The sequence below is a fragment of the Rhinopithecus bieti genome, unplaced genomic scaffold (assembly GCF_001698545.2).
Source record: "Rhinopithecus bieti isolate Rb0 unplaced genomic scaffold, ASM169854v2 scaffold_74731, whole genome shotgun sequence".
Lineage (NCBI taxonomy): Eukaryota > Metazoa > Chordata > Mammalia > Primates > Cercopithecidae > Rhinopithecus > Rhinopithecus bieti.
The window spans coordinates 83791-104132 of NW_016827918.1; the positions used below are offsets into that span (position 1 = coordinate 83791).

The 20342-nt window shown below is 42.2% G+C and overlaps 1 protein-coding gene across 3 annotated transcripts in view; it reads right to left on the reverse strand.

Annotated features, from left to right (window-relative positions):
* LOC108523526 (myomegalin-like) overlaps positions 1-20342 on the reverse strand; it is a 122523-nt gene that overhangs the window by 40406 nt on the left and 61775 nt on the right. The window contains exons 1-2 of one of the 3 annotated variants that reach the window (XM_017864166.1): positions 10470-10492; positions 3204-3314 (exon numbers count right to left, since the gene is read on the reverse strand). In XM_017864166.1, coding sequence (XP_017719655.1) covers positions 3204-3248 — 45 coding nt within the window. In that variant the 5' untranslated portion in view covers positions 3249-3314; positions 10470-10492. Of the gene's footprint in view, positions 1-3203; positions 3315-3568; positions 3691-10469; positions 10493-20342 lie in introns of those variants that run through there. The other 2 variants (XM_017864165.1, XM_017864164.1) reach the window with 2 other exon arrangements.

Genomic DNA, 20342 nt, shown 5'->3' on the forward strand with positions numbered 1-20342 from the left:
TGAAGGAAAAAAAAAAAAAAAAAAAAAAATATATATATATATATGTAATTAGCCAAGTGTGGTGGCACACCTATAATCCCAGCTACTTGGGAGGCTAGGGTGGGAGGATCACTTGAGCCCAGGAGGTCAAGGCTGCAGTGAGTCGTGACGGTCCCACTGTACTCTAGCCTGGGTGACAGAGCGAGACCCTGTCTCAAAATATAAAATAAAATAAACCAGAACTGCTCTAGTTCCTATCAATCCCTCATCATGACATAGTGTGCTAAACTAATTTCAACTCTGAATGATTGATAATGGCTTTATGTGATCTGTTTCCCAAGTAATAAGAACATTTTAACACAAGCCTTTAGTGCTTTTCAAATAATCATAGCCAAATGAGAAAATTAATATGACAGGCAGATTGAACAAACATTTGGTGAGAAGGAAGAGGAGAGAATACAGTAGTTTGGATCCCTCAAATCATATGATGCAGTAGCTGCCTGACAACTCTGCTCACACTTAAGACTAGATAGAGACAGGACCATATCTACTTCCTGTGGGGGACCCATGGCAATACTAGAGTCTAGCAAAAGGGTTGTCCTCTCTGCATGTGACAATATACTGTGTTCCACTCCCCCCCCACATACACCTTATGCAGCTCCAATTATCTCATTTATCACACTTCTCCAGGTGAGAAATGGTGCCTTCTCACACCCCACCCAAAGTGTTTCCTAAAGATCTTTAGCTAGGGTGGAGCAGAGAGTGAGACCAAATGATTCAGGCAGCCATCTGATTCAAGCTTTAAAAAAAAAAAAATCCTGGCGGGGCGCAGTGGCTCACGCCTGTAATCCCAGTACTTTGGGAGGCTGAGGCGGGCGGATCACCTGAGGTCAGGAGTTCGAGATCAGCCTGGTCAACATGGTAAAACCACGTCTCTACCAAAAATACAAAAATTAGCCAGGTGTGGTAGCAGGCGTCTGTAGTCCCAGCTACTCAGGAGAATCACTTGAACCCAGGAGGCGGATGTTACAGTGAGCTGAGATTGTGCCACTGCACTCTAGCCTGGCCGACAGAGTGAGACTGTCTCAAAAAAAAAAACAAAAAAAAACCAAAAAAAACCTCCTTTCCCTCAAATTACCTAAGAAATTGTCCCTTCCTTCTTTGCCTTGAAGACAGCTAATGGGGAAAGTTCCTCCCTCTGCACAGTGAACATTTCCATTCACTATTCCTACCCTAAGGCAAATCCTCCCACTCATCCTCCGTCTCTCGCCATCTTTCTGTTACCAGCCCTCACTTGGCAATATCCTTCTTGACTCCTGGCAGCTCCAATGAGGGACACTCATTATATAGCTACATAAAAGATAAAAGGTGAATATGGACCAACTTCTGGAAAATTTGGACTTAAAACATGGAAATGCAGGAGAGACAGGAAATAGGGTTAAATTCCCCAGATTTAGCTATACACATTAATTGAATTTACCAAATAATAATTTGGGTCTCATAGACACCAGCTATTCCCCTGATCCAAGATGTTATCTAGCAGCCTGTAATGCTTCCCAGTCATCCTCTTGACAGGACAGGGCACACATAGAAAATGATATTTGCATAGTCCTCTGGGGCAAACAGTTGGAGAGTTAGAATCTCTGATAAGGTCAGAGGCAACCAGTCCCCAGTCACTTGGGCCACTTCAGGTCCTGCTTGTGAAGACACAGAGAGGGCTGAGGAAACCAATATTGTGGTGACCAGCTATGAGGCTTAATTTTCATAACCCATAGCCCAATGTCCTCTTACCAAGGTGTGGTCCTATCTCACCCACAGCTCAGCTAATCTAGTAGATCTTCCTTCCCCACCCCATCACTGACCCGTCAATCAAGATAGCCCTCCCATCCAAGGAACCGGCCATTTCCCCTCCCACTCCACCCAGGCCAACTGCTATCCCACAGGTTACTCTCTTCTTCATTCTAAGGCAAGCTATTCCAAAGACTGAAAATGCCTAAGATTCTGTCTTAAAAGCTTATCTGCATAGTCATCTTCAAAAGCAGACATGAATTTCTCAAGGAACAGAAACACCCTTAGTCCCTGCCCTTTTCTCCACAGCATCATTCTCTGTCCCACCAAGCTGGAGCTAGGAAGGGCCTTTCTCTAGGAGAGGTATGACCTGGAGATGGTCTGCTTCAGAGCCACCTCGGGGATCTTGCTTAAAAATGCATATTTTGCCAGACAAAATGGCTCACGCCTATAATGCCAACAACTGTGGAGGCTGAGGTGGGAGGATCTAAAGACCAGGAGTTTGAGACCGGCCTGGAAAACATAGTGCCAGCCCTTTGGTACGATTTTTTTTTTTTTTTTTTTTTTTTTTGAGATAGAGTCTTGCTCTGTCACCTAGGCTGGAGTACAGTGGCGCAATCTTGTCTCACTGCAACCTCCGCCTCCTGGGTTCAAGCAATTCTCCTGCCTCAGCCTCCCAAGTAGCTCACACTACAGGCACGTGCCACCACACCCGCTAATTTTTGTATTTTTTCAGTAGAGATGGGGTTTCACCGTGTCGGCCAGGCTGGTCTCAAACTCTTGACCTCAAGCCCTCTCTCTGCCTTGGCTTCCCAAAGTGCCGGGATTACAGGCATGAGCCACTGTGACCTGCCAACATTTTTTTTTTTTAATTATCTGGGCCTGGTGTCCCATGCCTGTGGTCCCAGCTGCTCAGGAGGCTGAGCCAGAAGGCATCACTTGAGCCCAAGAGTTGGTGGCTTCAGCTCTATGATGGTGACACTGCACTCCAGCCTGAGCAACAGGGCAAGACCTGTTTCTAAAATAAATAAATAAATTTTAAAAATGCAAATATCCACCCCAGCCCCACCCTCTAACCCCACCTTCCCCCACATTACTAAATCGGAATCCCTAGGGTGAGCCATGGAATCTACATTTTAAACCAGCTCCCAAGGTGATTGTTCCGTACCATTCCACGTCAGAGTTTGAGAGAGCCTCTGATTTATTCCGGCCCTCTTTCTTTACAGAGAAGGAAAGCAGAAAGCAGGAACCAGAGAGGTGAAATGAGCTTGTCCAAGGTCACAGGTTGTTAAGGTGACCAGAGCTGGACGAAACCCCATCTCTCTCGCTGACTAGAACAGTGCCAGCTAGGAAGAGCCTGGAATGGCGACCGACTGGCAGGCCAAACCGTCCCCTGCCCCTGCCCCTGCCCTGGAGAAGCGGGCCCCTGCACTCACCCGCTTGTAGATGTCCTCCCGGCTGGCCTCATACTTCTGTTGCATGCGCTCCTCCAGGAAGTAGATGCGCAGCTTGAGGCTGAAGTTCTCCTTCTTCAGGTCATTGAGGTGCTGGGACAGAGTGCGATATCCATTAGACATGATGGGCAACCCATGGGGAGGAGCGTGCCCGACTGCCCCCTCAACCCAGGAACATGGTGCAGCTGCCCTGCAGCATGAAGCCAGCCGGCTGGGACGCTGCTGAGGCTGCGGACCGAGAGGCTGGGGCTATGGCGACATGGCCCCTATTGCTGGAGCTCTCTCCGGGACTCAGGACTGGGCTCACTGCTCTGGGTGCTGGAGTGCAGCACACTTTCCTTTTTTACCTCAGGGAGATATTTGCGGAATCTCTGACAGGGGAACATGCTGTGTGAACTCAGACACAAGTGGTGTAACCCGACTCCAAGCCAGGACTCTGCTGTCACCCTCCTGGAGCCTCCCAGGCCCAACTGTAGGCAGTTAACAGCTTCTCGGAAAAGAGAGAATGACCCCCAAGAGCTTCCAGGAAAGGCAGAGGGGAGTAATTCAAGGTGACAGTGAGGTTGCAAAGAAGAGAAGGAAATAAAGGGTGGGGAGGGGGTATTTAAGTGACTTGTGGCTGATTTAGACTATAATACCAAAAGGAGTGTGGCCAGAAGCAAGAAATAAGGTTGCTACAGAAAAGACCACAGGTACATAAAATGGCCCACAAAATGGTAACCACATGTCAAATATCCCTTTCTGTCCAGTGCAAATCTCAAAGAGCTACCAACCAGAGGAGTCTCGATTTCCTTTGATAATCCAGAGCTCACCTCTAATGAGTTCCTTTGCAGTTTTCAGCCCCAAGCTTTTCGAGCTCTGAGGCAGTTCAATTAATAGCCTTTAATGCCGTGAGCCATCCCCCCAAAACACACCATAGCTACCCACAAAGAAAGAGCAAATCTTCTAGCTCAGTGGAATCTTTGCAGACTTCTGTTAACCAGTTACAAAGTTCAGAAAGAGGCAGGGTCACGGGATCCTCCCTCCATGGAAGAAGGGATGGGCAGAAGAGAGTGCGGGAGGATGACAGAGAGGGAGCCGTCATCCTGGAGCCCAAAGATTTCAGGCAGTCGCTGGTTCTTAACTCTGGCACCTGCCAAGTGGAGCCGGACACTCAACACAGATCTTGCTCCTAAAGTAATTTAAGATCCTTGAGTGACAGCTGCAACATTAGCAGGAAGTATTATTTATACCACATTACATTGAAGGTGATGGGAGACAATCAATCCCACAGCACAGATACCAAACACGGGTTCTTGGTGGCAATAATATCAGGTTGAAAAAAAATACATTAACATCCAAGGTAAAGGAAACTAAAAAATTTACACTTAATTCAAGCCCTCATTTCCTCCCCAACCTACCTGCTTTTCAGTCTTCCAATTCCTTCTCAAACCTTCATAATCATTCCAGTCAACAACTCCTGAGTACCCACCAGGTAGGACACTGGGCATGAGGGATATATAGATCAATAAAGTCCCAACTCTGAAAGAGCTACGTGGCCATACAGCTGGTCATGACATGTTAAGATATGTGTTTTACATTATGATCCCCCAAAACCGTGCTTTTCAACTTTTACATGTTACATTGCAATCTAGTACATATGCATACACTCTTAATTGAAGTGTTTCAAAAAGTAATTGTCACCATCACTCCGTGTGATGTACCCTGATATTTCCTATTTCTTTTTCTGGGAGTGACCCACCAGATGGATTTCATGACCCACTAAGAAGTTTCAGCCTAAGTTTGAAAACGTTGACTCTGGGGAGCCCGTAAGAAAGGGTAGTCAGTTCTTACTGGAGTGATCAGAGAAAGCTGCATTAGGAGTTGAATTTACACTTTGCCTTGAAAGCTAGAAAATGTTTGAGTGGATAAAGTGGCCTCAGGAGGGCATAATTAGAGTGAAGCATTTTCCCAAATAGATTTAGATTATAAATAGGCAAAATAGGCAAGCCAAAATATTTACCATTTAAAAAAAAAAAACTACACATTTAAAATTCATTTAACTATTTTCACTAAATCTGAATTCTTAGAATAAGAGAATGCCAATTAGGCTTAGTTAGAGACAGTGAAGAAAAAAGTCTAAGTTAAAACAACTCAAAATAACCTTTCCATTCCCAGTTATCTTACTAAATAGCTATGTTATCGACCGTAGGCGTGCACTTCTCTAGAGGCCTAACTGTCCTCACTTTAAAATTGGTGATTTTCTTTTCCTTTTTTTTTTTGAGATGGAGTCTCACTCTGTCACCCAGGCTGGAGTGTAGTGGTGCAATCTCAGCTCACTGCAACCTCCGCCTCCCGGGTTCAAGCCATTCTCCTGCCTCAGTCTCCCGAGTAGCTGGGACTACAGGTGCCCGCCACCACGCCCGGCTAATTTTTCGTAGTTTTAGTAGAGACGGGGTTTCATCGTGTTAGCCAGGATGGTCTCAATCTCCTGACCTTGTGATCCTCCCACCTCGGCCTCCCAAGGTGCTGAGATTACACGCCCCCGGCCAAAATCAGTGATTTTTAAGGCCCTTTCCTGGTCTAAGCTCTTCAAGGTGATAACCCAGTTATTATCACCTCCATTTTGCTCAAAGGAAGCCAGACTGCTAGAGTCTAGATTAGTGTTTAATCATGCTTTGGCTGTCTACTTAGATTCCTTTATCAGGTAAGATAATTTCATGTAAGTTTTACAGGAAGTAAAACTGCGTATGAATCCATGCATAAGGGTATTCTTCTGCATCCTAGATTTCTGTTGGACATTTATGCCTATTTCCTCTGTGATATCTTTTTCTTCTATCTCTCTGGCTCCTTTTTCTATGTTTTTTGCCAGCTCCTGAAAGTGGGTATTTAAATAATAGTAAGTCCTTAGCCTTCTACTTTTTCCTTCTACTTTTTTTCTGTTCACATTTTTTTTTTTCCCCATGGAGGTTTTATCCACTTTTAGGGCTATACTTTCACCTTTGAAACAACTCCCAAATCTCCAACCAACTCTTCTCACCCAAGATCTAGCCCTACATATTCAACTCTTTGCTTAGATCATTCAACTTGAATGTTCCCAAATTCCACCCAAGCAAAGCCTTTCCTGTTACCCTAGCCTGGAAAGACTTCTTCCTCTTTTGAACTCTAAGGCAGATATTAACGTTCAACAAGTGTTCATCTGCTGCCTTATGATGTGGCTTCTGTTATCTTAAAGGTTATTTACATCTTTTAGAGTTATGCGACTTTTTGTGTGTTTGATCTTTCCAACTAGTCTGAAGCTGCCCAAGGAAAAAGTCAATGACTAGTATGTCTTCATAAACTCCTACAGCTTCCATAACAACCTGAGACCTCTCCAGCAGCATTCATCCCATTGTGCTGCCGCAGTCTGTTTACAATGACCTCAACCCAGCTCGAGTGTTTTGAGGGTTGACAAGGCATATTTTGTGTCCTTGTATTCTTATTGCATAATATTCAGGAAGCACTCCCTAAATATTTGTGGAATAAATGAATAGGTCAGTATTCCATAAATATCGTACGTTTTGCTTTGTTATATATGGCCTGGCTCATCTGTATTATTCTCATAGCTTTCCAATACTCTGAAAAAGGTTTAGTTTCATAGTCCCAAAGAAACTATATTTGGTAGAACACTTATTCTAGAATAGGTAAAAAAGGACGTTTTGTTCATTTAAATTTCTAAGTTTATATGCCCACCCTGATCTTTTGCCTGAACTCCAACTGATATCTGACTTCCTAGTAGAAATCTCTGCTTGAATTTAGACTTCACATACTTGTGATATCTGAAACTGAATGCCTGATCTTTCCCAGTAAACATGCTCCTCCCTCACTACACCTTTTTTCAATTTGTAACAAGTCAATATTTTCAGATTTTTGGGCCTAAACCTTTGAATCATTCTTGATTCATTCTCTCTCCTACATATCATCTGTCTGCAAATCTTACTATATATACTATATATAATAGTATATATATTAATAACATATATGGTAGTATAATATGTATATGTTATAGCTGTTGTATTATGTATATAATATACATTATACTATATTATATATACACTATCATACTACTCTATATATATTCTATATATATATGTTATGTTATACTACCGCTACTGCCACTGGTATTTCTACCACCCTGATCCACAGTACTGCCATCTTTTCCTTACACGACCTGAATAGCCCCTTAACTGGTGTTCCTGCTCCCACTCTTGTTCCCTTATAGTCTATTCTCAGCACAGCAGCCACAGTGACCCTTTTAAAATACGTCGGATTACTCCTCTGCTGGAGAGCCCCCCTGGCTTCCCATCTAACACAGAGTGAAAGGTGATGTCCTTCACCAGACTGCAAGGCCTGAGGCCCTACACCCTCTTCTCACCTTTCCTCTTACCTCCTCTACTTCTTCCTACCACGTTCCCCCTGCTCTCTGCTCCAGCCACACTGTTTCTCTTTGTTGTCTCTCAAAAACAGGAAGCAAGAGAAGGTTTCTTTTTCCATGCCTTTGAACTTGTTGACCCTTCTGCCTGGCTGCTCTTTCTCTAGGTAGGTGCAGGATTCTCTGCTCACCTTCTTCATCTTTGATTGAATGTCACCTTCTCAGTGAAGTGAATAATCTATTTAGGCACCCCGTGCCTCATCCCAGCTCTCGGATTCCCCCTTCATTGTTCTTTATTCCATAGCACTATCACCTTCTAAAATACTACATGTACTTATTTGTTTTGTTTCTTGTCTGTCTCTCCCCACCAGCATGTAAACGTCCTGAGAAAAAGGGGCTGTTTTCTTGGTTTGTTCACTGCTGTGTCACCAGTGCCCAGAATGGTGCCTGGTACACGGCAGGTGCTCAATAAATATTTGTTGAATAAAAGAATGGATGAGTAATTAACCTGCTGATTTATTTCTCATTGGATTAATACAACTTAATCTATACACAAGATTATGTAGATGTTTTAGGATAAAAAGCACACCTAATAGCATTCCTCCTTATAAAAAGATTATAAGTAAAAGAAATTATTCTAACAGACTCATTTTAATATACCATGCAGAATCTGGACTTTCTACAGCAGTTCTGAACAAACACGAACAAACATATATGACAAAATATAAAGGACAATATGAACTATACAAATAGTAAAAACTGGGCCAGGCGCGGTGGCACACGCCTGTAATCCCAGCACTTTGGGAGGTCCAGGTGAGTGGATCACATGAGGTCAGGAGTTCAGGACCAGCCTGACCGACATGGTGAAACCCTGTCTCTACTAAAAATGCAAATATCAGCCAGGCATGGTGGCAGTGCCTTTAGTCCCAGCTACTCAGCAGGCTGAGGCATGAGGATTGCTTCAATCTGGAAGGTGGAGGCTGCAGTGAGCAGAGATCATGCCACTGCACTCCAGCCTGGGCGAGAGAACAAGACTCTATCTCTCAAAGGATGAGTCGAGCTTGGAAAGGCAGTGGGGAGAACACAAGGCAGTCCAGGCAGGTGGAACATGAGCAAAAGTTCAGTGTCCACCAGGCCAAAGCAAAGGGCACATACTGTCCTGAAATAGGACACAGAGATGAGGGGAAATAAAAAGCTGTTTCAGGGAGATCTTGAAAGTCAGGGTGAGGAGCCTGGAGTTTGCCCCTCCAGGATCCTGGCTCTCAATCTGGACAAGAGTTAGGGGAAGGGAAGTGGAGGTGGGGACGAGGGCAGTGGGGGTGGGGAGGGTCAGGAACTGCTGACCGGGAAGATTATTTTCTTTGTGTATTGCTTAGGTTTCGTTTTACTTGTTTCCTTGCAGTTTTAACAAACATCAGTGCTGCATGTGGAAACTTGGAAAATAAATTAAAAAAAGCTTTAACAAACAAAAACACGCATACCTGAGATGCACACGCAACCTACTAGCTCACGGCATACAGGCCTGTCTGTTGATAACCTCTGCATTGCTTAGGAAATAAAACACTGCAGATTCTTGAGCAAGGGGTTGTGCTTCTACCTTTGTTCTTGCTTTTTCTCATAGTACATCTAATATCTTTACTCTGGTCTCAAAATGTTTCTTGCAAACCTTAATGGCTCTCCCCCTCTTTTTCCTTAATTTCTTCATTCTACCCCTGGAATCACGTCCTAGTCCAGACTAGAAATACGACATAAATAAAGACTCAATCAATGCCAACAGTAGGAGGAGGATTACCACCCAGCTGTTGCCTGTCATGCCCCATTAACACAACCAACTGTCAAGTCTGCCTTTAAAAAAACCCAGCTTGACATTTGCTTAATCATACTCAGACCCCCCAGATAGCTCATCTAATGAATGTACTTGAAAACATGTTAATTTTTTACCAATCTTTCTCCTAAAAATAAAGGTTCACTAACAAAAAATGATTAATCATCTTAATGGACAAATTATTCTCAAATATAATAAAACTTCCACAATTTTAACTCTACTAATTTGGTATCTGTGGATAATTTTTATCTTTATCTTCCTTGAGCATAAATATATTTTAAGGCCAGGCGCGGTGGCTCACGCCTATAATCCCAGCACTTTGGGAGGCCGAGGCGGGTGGATCACGAGGTCAGGAGATCGAGACCATCCTGGCTAACACGGTGAAATCCCATCTCTACTAAAAATACAAAAAGTTAGCCAGGTGTGGTGGTGGCGGGCACCTGTAGTCCCAGCAGTAGCTGAGACAAGAGAATGGCGTGAACCCGGGAGGCAGAGCTTGCAGTGAGTGGAGATCACGCCACTACACTCCAGCCTGGGCGACAGAGTGAGACTCTGTCTCATAAAAAAAAGAAAGAAAGAAAAGAAAAATGTTTTAAAAATAAGTTAATATGGCAAACAGAAGAACACAAGTGCTTTAAGTAACCCTTGACACTTTACATCCATTTACACATAGACAATAAATATGATCAGCATTATACATATTTATCTAGGTTGGGTAGCATGGAATTGTGAAAAGAGCAATAGCTTTGAGCTAAGAAGAGCAACGTTCAAATCCTGGCTCTCCTTTTTTCTCATTGAGTCTTTTTTTTTTTTTTTTTTGAGACGGAGTCTCGCTCTGTCACCCAGGCTGGAGTGCAGTGGTGCAATCTCGGCTCACTGCAAGCTCCACCTCCTGGGTTCATGCCATTCTCCTGCCTCAGCCTCCCGAGTAGGTGGGACTACAGGTGCCCCCCACCGCGCCCTGCTAATTTTTTGTATTTTTAGTAGAGACGAGGTTTCACCGAGTTAGCCAGGATGATCTCCATCTCCTGACCTTGTGATCTGCCCGCCTCGGCCTCCCAAAGTGCTGAGATTACAGGCATGCTCACTGAGTCATTTTGAGCAAACTACTTAATAGTTAACTATAGGAAGGCAGTCAGAAGACTGGGATGTGGGCAGGATACTAAGAAGGTTGCAACCGTATCTGTAATGCTCACTTTTGTTTCTTCACCTGAGACAAATAAACTAAAAATAACGTTTGCCACCATTTAGATACTCAATACATGGACAAGTGTTTAATTATTCTTTGTATATTCCTGTTGTTTGTAAAACAATTTATAATTTTTAAAAAATGATTTTAAAGAGAATGAAAGTAGGAATTACAGGGAGGCAGTTATCAATTAGATATAAGGATAAATTCTCTAGTAAAGTTAGATGCAATAAAGATATGGCCACACTCTATCCATATGTCTATACATCAGATTTTTAGTGAGCACATACATCATGAGACAGAATAAACTTCGTGTCACAAAAGGGGCTTGACCAAAACTAAAGAATCACCTGTCAGGGATACTGTTAAAAGATTTCCCACATCAGCTAGGAGTTAGATCTAGAGGGCTTTTAAGACCTTTGGCCATCCTGAAATTCTGTGCTTAAAACACATTTTCTCATAGGAACACTCCTAGCAAAGGCCAGTGAGAGAGCTATTACTTTCTGAAGAATTTCAGAATGCCCACCAGCTCTCCTGTAGCCCTAAAAGGTAATGAGAGTCTACCTGTTGAGACTGAGAGCTCTGCCTTGTGCTACAGAAGCGGTAAGTGCATGTAAAAGACACCATATTTCTAAGACAAAAGCAGTAACAATGACTCAAGGATGATGCCCAATGGGCTAAGATTTAACCTATAACTTTGCTAACTGTCATATTTTCGAAACAACCCTATGGGAAGGGTACACAAACGTCTGGGGAGTATTTCCTGCTTTTTAGCACCCGGGGAACTACAACTAGGAGCTCAACTTATTTTGGATTGGGGATGGGGATAGACAAGAAGAGATGGGGCAGGAGGAAGAGAGGGCTGGTTCATTTTGCACACACGTATTTTATTTACAATACATCTATGTGTCTGAGCGTCTCTATGCTGTTCTCATAAAATCTGAATTGTACAGATAAAAAGTTTAATTCCTGTCTGTTTTGAATGACTTGGCCCTGTATTACAAAGTTAATCAGATACCATTATACCATCTTCACAACAACAATCATCTACAATGGATTTGACAATGTACCAAGCACTTCCATGTGTATTATTTCATTTATCTTTACCACAACCTTTGAAGTAGGAGATATGATGATCCCCATTTTACTGCCTAGGACAGAGAGACATCAGGAGGTTAACTGAGTTGTTCACTGAGAAAGGGGAGGAGCACAGACTATAACTTCAACATTTTGACCCCATACTGCATACGCATCAGGGCCTTAATCATGAGACTGTATGACCCTTCTGAGACTGGGATTCACTTGCAACTCATAAGGTATTCCCTCTTCTACCTCAGGCCCCTGTAACTTTTCAAAAGTATCCTTCACTGTAAATAATCTTCCTGGTGACCCTAAAGGATCTGACCACTGATCTATGTTAAAAAAAAATTGTTTTCTTCATTTTCAAGATGAATAAACTAAAGTTGGCTCTCAAAAGGTTAAACAAAGAGTTACCGTACACCCTAGCAATTCGTTTCCTAGTTGTATACACAAGAAAATTGAAAACATACGGCCACATGAAATCTTGTATACAAATGTTCATAGCAGCATTATTCATAATAGCCAAAATTGGAAGTATCTCAAATGTACTTCAACTGATGAACGGATAAACAACATTTAGCATATCCAAATCATAGAATATTACTCAGCCGTAAAAAGGAATGAAGTACTGATACATGCTTCAACATAAATGACCTTGACAACATTATACGATAATGTGAAAGAAGCCAGATACAAAAGGTCATCTACTGTGTAATTCCATTTATATGAAATGTCCAGAATAGGCAAATCCAGGGAGAAAGTAGATTAGTGGTTTCTGGGAACCAGGGAGAGGGAAAATGGGAAGTGAATGTTAACAGGTATGAGGTTTCCTACTGGAGTGAGAAGCACATACTGGAAGTAGACAGTGGTGATGGTTGCACAACTCTGTGAATATACTAAAATCATGGAATTGTACGATTTAAGAAGGTGAGCTGTATAGAGTGTTAATTGTTTCAATAAAGCTTTGTTTTTAAAAGAAGAAGACAAAGAGATAAACCAAAACTGAGAGAAGTAACTAACCCAATCCTTGATCTTTTAAAAGAGATTATTTTTAATGATAAAGTTTCAGTTAAAGTCAAATTTGATTCAATTCAGTTAAAGGTAAATGGCTTAGAATGAATCACGTCTAAATATTCTGTATACCACTCCTACCTATATTATACGGCCTTAAAAGAAGGGTCAGACGAAGTAGCTATCCTCTAAGTGGCTCTCAATACTGAATATTCACAGATTATTAAGTTTTATAAAAAGGTAAAGTTTTGTGATAACCCTCAGATAAAACAGAAACATATTATCTAATACATAAGTATTAGGCTGTTCTGAAAAATATGTATAACTTTCACACACCACATTCTACCATGGAAAATGTCAACCAGAGCCAACCAACTCGGTGTTCCATTCATCAACTCTTTTATGCCAACATGGTGTTTCCTTTTTTTTTTTAAGCTCACCGCAACCTCTGCCTCCCAGGTTCAAGCAATTCTCCTGCCTCAGCCTCCCAAGTAGCTGGGATTACAGGCATGCACCACCACGCCTGGCTAATTTTGTATTTTTAGTAGAGATGGGGTTTCTCCATGGTGAGGCTGGTCTTGAACTCCTGACCTCAGGTGATCCGTCCGCCTCGGCCTCCCAAAGTGCTGGGATTGTAGGCGTGAGCCACCGTACTCGGCTCAACATGGTGTTTCTACCCTTGTCTCAGAAGCCAACTACTGATACCTGCTTCAGAAAGCTGACTATGAATTCCACAAAGTCCTGCTTTTTTCTTTTGGATTATACAATAAACAAACAAGTCACCCTTCTAAAACTCTGTTTCTGAAATTTTAACATAATTCCTGAAGTTCCAGAGTCTTTTAAATTCTAAAATATTAATAATATCGTTCAACTTTTTTTCCCCTAACACTCAGAAGCATACTGATACCCATCCTGTACACAGCCTTTTCTTGAAATAACTGACCTGATAACAAGAGCACTAATGACAGAGTTATGGCATCAGGTTGATTAATAAACCCTGTCTTAGGCAGCCTCATCATGTGGATAAAGAACAGGAGTTAAGATAATGTTCCTGCTGCCTTCCCCAACATAGATACACACCCACACCACCCCCAATCCTGGAATAACCAGGTGTTATCTTCATCATTGCACTAGAGCACTGTAAACCATATCAAAACAAAACAAAACAAATAACAACTTCCCTGGCCACCAAAAATAGATGGCCCAGCCAGAAATAGTGACGCCAGAGGCTGTTAAATGAGCTGCAAGGCAGGAATGATAGTTGAGCTGCAGTGATGCTGGGGCCTCCCAAGGATTACCAGACTCCAAACTAGATTCTCCATCACTTTGGCCCAATCAGCATTAACAGGACTTGGTGTTTGTTCACAATTGGTTCAACTCAGATTATTTGCTGAGCTTCTGGAATTCAGAAAGCGTGACTTAACGGCCTCACCTTTTTCTCTAGATTTTAAATAATCCTTTCTCTATTTTTTTTCTAGGAGTGAAGGCAATTTTGAAGCCATGACTAGGACCTGCTCTGGTCACAAGAGCTAAGAGTTGCTGGGTGCGGTGGCTCATACCTGTAATCCCAACACTTTGAGAGGCCGAGGCAGGAGGATTGCTTGAGGCCAGGAGCTTGAAACCAGCCTGGGCAACATAGTGAGACCTTGTCTCTACAAAAAATAAAAAAACAGGCCAGGCGCAGTGGCACTTTGGGAGGCCAAGGCGGGTGGATCACCTGAGGTCAGGAGTTCGAGACCAGCCTGATCAACATGGAGAAACCCCGTCTCTACTAAAAATACAAAATTAGACAGTGTAGTGGCACATGCCTGTTATCCCAGCTACTCAGGAGGCTGAGGCAAGAGAATCGCTTGAACCTGAAAGGCTGAGGGTGCGGTGAGCCGAGATCGCGCCATTGCACTCCAGCCTGCACAACAAGAGTGAAACTCCATCTCAAACAAATAAATAAAATAAAGTTTAAAAAAATCAAAGTTAGCCAGGTGTGATGGTATGTTCTTGTAGTCCCAGCTACTCAGGAGGCTGAGGTGGGGGATCTCTTGAACCTGGGAGGTCAAGGCTGCAGTGAGCCAAGATTGTACCACTGCACTCAAGCCTGGATGACAGAGCAAGACCATGTCTCAAAAAAAAAAAAAAAAAAGAAACAAAAAGCCAAGAGTCCACAGTGACACCATGAATGCCCATGGCTGCAACAATAATGCCTTGACCAGAAGTAGGGGGATAAGGGAAAAGACACAGCCAACATGAGCCCCAATTGGCCCTCCCTTGCTGCAGCTATGGCAGAAAGCCTCCTATTTCTGAATTCACCAGGCTCATGCTCCCTCCAGGACTTTGCATGGTGAGCAGCATTAGCCTGGAAAGTCACTTCTCTTTAATTCCCACCCAGCTCTCACTTAACTAATCCCAACTCACCCATAAGGATCTAAGTCAGAAATTACCTACTGAAAGAAACCTATCCGGCCCTAATGCCTGGGCAAGGGCTCCCCCGAATGCGTCCACAGCACTGCGGACCTACTCTTATCGTGGCCCATTTCACAATATATGGGGATTATCTGTTTGACTGTCTCCCCAGTAGATTTGGAGTTCCTTAATAACAGGAAGAATCTTCTTTACTTTTCTTCCAAAAACAGAAATCGCTTTACTGTTTTTTGGTTTGTGATGCTGTTGCTTCACTGGTCATCAAAGCAGTACATGTGCCTGTTCCAGTTGTTCTCTTTCTCAGTGGAGGGCATAACCTAGTTGTTGCCCAAGCGAGAAAACTTGACATCATTTATTCATCCAAAACAAACAAAAAAGAAAAGAAAAGAAAAGAAATGGTACTACGTACCAGGCATTATGCTAATCACTGTGTCTAGCAGTGAAAAGACAACCACTGGCTCTGCTATGGTGAGCTCATGTTCTAACAGAAAAGGCAGACTTTGAACAAATAACTCATGTTATTGAAGAGAGAGGTGAAGGTAGTCTGGAAGTTTATGACAAGGTGACAGTGGGTAGGATGTGAGTGAAGAGATGAATGGGTGGTCAGTCATCTCTGGGTTTCTTCTGCCTCACTGGTTCTATATCCAATCAATGGCTTAGCCCTATACATTCTGCCTCTGAAATCTCTTTCACCTGTCCATTTCTCTAATTTTTATACTGGCATCTCCACCAACCTTTGCCTGGAATGCTGCAACAGCCTCCTAACTGTTTTCTCTGCCTCTAGACTACTCCTCCTAGGCAGAGTCCATACAGAAGCCAAAAGGATCTTTCTAAGAGGAAAATCTGATCATGTCCCCTCTCTGACTAAAAGCTTTCAGCAGTTCTCTTGAGCTCAGATAAAATGTGAAAGCCTTTACATAACTTGCAAGACTCTGTATGATGACTCCTCTCTCTTTTCTCCGGTTTCAATTCTCTGCATTCCTTACATCCCATGCTCTAGGAATACTGATTATGGTTCTTTCTCTCATCTGGATCTTGATTCAAGCTATTTCCTATGCAAGGAACATTCTTCATTCTCACACTCCCACCCACTTATTAGTGGCTAATTCTTATTCCTTCTTCAGGTCCCTGGTTAGAGGCAGTTTCCTCCAGGAAACTTTCCCTGAATCCCCCAACCTCTTCAGATTGAGTAAGTGCCCAGCTATATTTTCCATAGCACTCTTTACTTCTATTACAATAATAATTACATTCTGGTGGAATTTGCTAATCTGTAAACTCTATGAAGGCAGGAACCATGTTTGCCTATTCAGTATTGTCTCTGCAATGCTTAAGGCATGCTACACATAGTAAAAGCATTAGAATATTTTCTCAGTGAATAGATAATTAAAATAAATATAATACTCAAAGTTATAAAGAAGGCAATAGGTTAATTCCATCATCCAGACATAATCAATATCAATATTTTGGTATGTATCCTTCCAGACATTTCCATCTTTTCTCCCTCAAAAATGAGATCTTATTTTTTGTAATATTCAGTCAAATTGTTGTTGCTGTTGTTTTGTTTAATCTCAAATTTGTTATAATGGACATCCTCCCAAGTCAGTACATTGCTCTATAATGTTCTATTGTATACATATTCCACACTTGAAATAATCCTCACCTTGAGTACTAATACTGTACTGGTATAAAGAATACTGAAATAAACACTCATCCTTGAACATACATTTTCTTTTCTTTTTTTTTTTGAGACAGAGTCTAGCTCTATCATCCAGGCTGGAGTACAGTGGCAATCTCGGCTCACTACAACTTCTGCCTCCTGGGTTCAAACAATTCTCCTGCCTCAGCCTCCTGAGTAGCTGGGATTACAGGAGTCCACCACCATGCCCAGCTAACTTTTATATTTTTAGGAGAGACAGTGTTTCACCATGTTGGCCACACTGGTCTCGAACTCCTGACCTCAGGTGATCCACCTGCCTCAGCCTCCCAGAGTGCTGGAATTACAGGCGTAAGCCACCACACCCAGCCGAAAATACATATTTTTATATATTCATCCTTGATCATTGTGCAACTAACAGCTAGAACACGGCCTGGCACACACGACGCACTCGTAAGTGGATGAGTGGATTAACAAACAAATGAATAAGGGTGTCAGCTATCAATAGGCATAATAAAATTGTGGCTAAGAGTTCAGGCATTAGAACCAGTACACTTATGTCCAAATCCCAGCTCCAGCACTTTCCATCAATTACTAGTGTTTTCCTAGCTCCAGCATCTCTCTCTTTACAAATGAAGACAATGGTTGTACCAACCTCAAAAGACTATTAGAAGAACTGAATAAGATAATAAGGTCAAGTGCATTCTCAGAACTTGGCACACTGTAAGCACTTACAAATATTAATTGGTATCATGATCTTTGTTGTTATTTTTTAAATTTAGTATTGGAATGGAAATTATCATTAGAATGGAAACTTTGCAAAGTCCACAGAAAGCAAGATAGGGCTTCTCTTCGAACAATGGAGAAGAGAAGAAAACAAGTTCTAATGAGGAGACAGAAAGGAGATAATTTAAAATTACAAAAAGAATTATTGTAATTCAAGTGCTATAGTCTCTGTGAAAGTGATTGCTCTCTTTTCTGTGTTGGTAATCATACCTTTCAGAATGTTCAGGGTTGTCCAACTTTTATAATTTCATTCTTTTTGATAAAGTTTCTTTATTAATTGTATAACCAAATGTAAGCTAATATTTACAACTTTAAAAAGTTTACACACACACACACATGTGCGCATGCAAATTAGAAAAAAAGTTCTAGTACTTAAGATTTATTTATTTATTTGAGACAGAGTCTTGCTTTGTAGCCCAGGCTAGAGTGCAGGGCTTGATCTCGGCTCACTGCAACCTCTGCCTTCTGGGTTCAAGCGCTTCTCCTCCCTCAGCCTCCTGAGTAACTGGGATTACAGGTGCATGCCACCACGCCTGGCTAATTTTTGTATTTTTAATGGAGATGGGGTTTCACCATGTTAGCCAGGCTGGTCTCAAATGCCTGACCTCAGGTGATTCGCTCGCCTCAGCCTCCCAAAGTGCTGGGATTACAGGCATGATCACCACACCTGGCCATATTTAGGTTTTAAAAACATACGTTAGTTTGGCAAGTACTCCCATCTTGAAATATCTCTTTCAATATTGCCTTAGATGTTATTTAAATTAAATCTTGTATAATTTAAATTTTTTATGCCCCAATCAGATAGTACATGCTTTGAGAATGGAATCTGATGTCCATCTTTGTATCTTCTATGCACTCAGAAGCATTCCTTTTACTCTGTAGTTCTTAAGAAAAAAGTAATTGATTTGATTCACAACTTTGGTAATGTTGCTTAGGAATGAAAACTTTGCACGGAAAAGTTTGCACGGAATGACTGTGTGTAGAAGACCTCTCTTTCCCTTTTTAAACATGAGATTGCAAAGGGAAAACAAACTGCACTTGTCATTGCTGAAAGTTTAATAGTTACCCCCTGCCTCCTAATAACTTTTTGCATGTCTTAAGATACCCATGAAAATAAAACCAGTATGTTTGGGACACTGTGGTTTGGAAGAATGAATGCATTTAAAAAAAAATAAAAATACACTTTACCAGTAGCATTCATTTTCCATGGTTGTAATTAGAGAGAAACACTCAAGAAGCACTAAAATTGTGGAACATAAAGAGGACAGTGACAGGACCTCAATTAACCTAAATTAGCACAGGTTACCCAGAGCTCCAGAAACTCCCCGAAATGAAAAAGCCTTTTGCTTTTAGCACTTTTTTTTTTCTTTTTTCTCCCCAAAGACTTCAAGATCCAAGTGGAAAAGTTCGCCAGGGTGGGTGAGACCTGAACAGGCTGACTCACTGCGGTTAGATTCAGACTGCCAGGGAAAGCTGCAGAGTACAGTTAGGCAAACACTACAGCTGGTTTTGATGATATTTTCTTGTTAAAGACAACATTATTAGAAAAATGTGTAAACAGGACAGGGCAGTGGAGGCCCCCTATTGATTTTATAGCCAAAGGCTCCCACCCTTCTGTGGCTTTTCTGTACCATCTGCCATGTTGATTCTATGTAAAAAAACCCAACTGCAAGCATTCCACCAATGTAATGCTCTCCTTCTCTGAGAGTCCTTTCATTTCCCCAAGAACTTTGGAATTATGGGAGTTATAGTGGCTCCGTTACTTTATTCTTATATAACTTTGGGCAAGTTATTTGAACCTTGATCTCTTCACTAGTATAATGGTTGTAAAAATAATATCTATCTCATAAGTTAGGAAAATGAACTGAAAATACACTAAATTAAATATGTTAAATATCTAGAAAAGTGCCTGGTGTATAATGAGCACTTTTCATTAAATAACCATTATCTGGTTATTTAAATAACCAGATAGTAGTTATTGTTATCAGCTACTATTGTGATCTTAATAAATCCTGTCAAATATGCTTTCAAAAAGACTCTGTTTCTCTCCCGTCCTTTTCATTTTCAGTTTTATCATTCCATTCAAAGTGGAAAAGAGGCCAGGTGCATAGTTTGCGCCTAAAATTCCAGCACTTTGGAGGCCAAGAAGGGCGGACCATTTGAGGCCAGGATTTGGAGACCAGCCTGGCCAACTCAGCGAAACTCTGTCTCTACTAAAAATACAAAAAATTAGCTGGGTGTGGTGGCAGACTGAGGCAGGAGAATCGCTTGAATCCGGGAGGCAGAGGTTGCAGTGGAGCTGAGATCGCGCCTCTGCACTCCAGCCTGGGTGACACAGCGAGACTCCGTCTTGAAAAAAAAGAACAATAAAAAAAATAAATAAAATAGAAAAGAAATGTACATTTCTTGACTTCCTAGTTTCCCATCCTACCCAATCAATTGACACACCAATACCCTCCTTAAAAATATTCAACTTGGTCGGGCGCGGTGGCTCAAGCCTGTAATCCCAGCACTTTGGGAGGCCGAGACGGGTGGATCACAAGGTCAGGAGATCGAGACCATCCTGGCTAACATGGTGAAATTCCATCTCTACTAAAAAATACAAAAAAAACTAGCCGGGCGAGGTGGCGGGCACCTGTAGTCCCAGCTACTTGGGAGGCTGAGGGGAGAGAATGGCGTGAACCCGGGAGGCAGCGGAGCTTGCAGTGAGCTGAGATCCGGCCACTGCACTCCAGCCCAGGCGACACAGCAAGACTCCGTCTCAAAAAAAA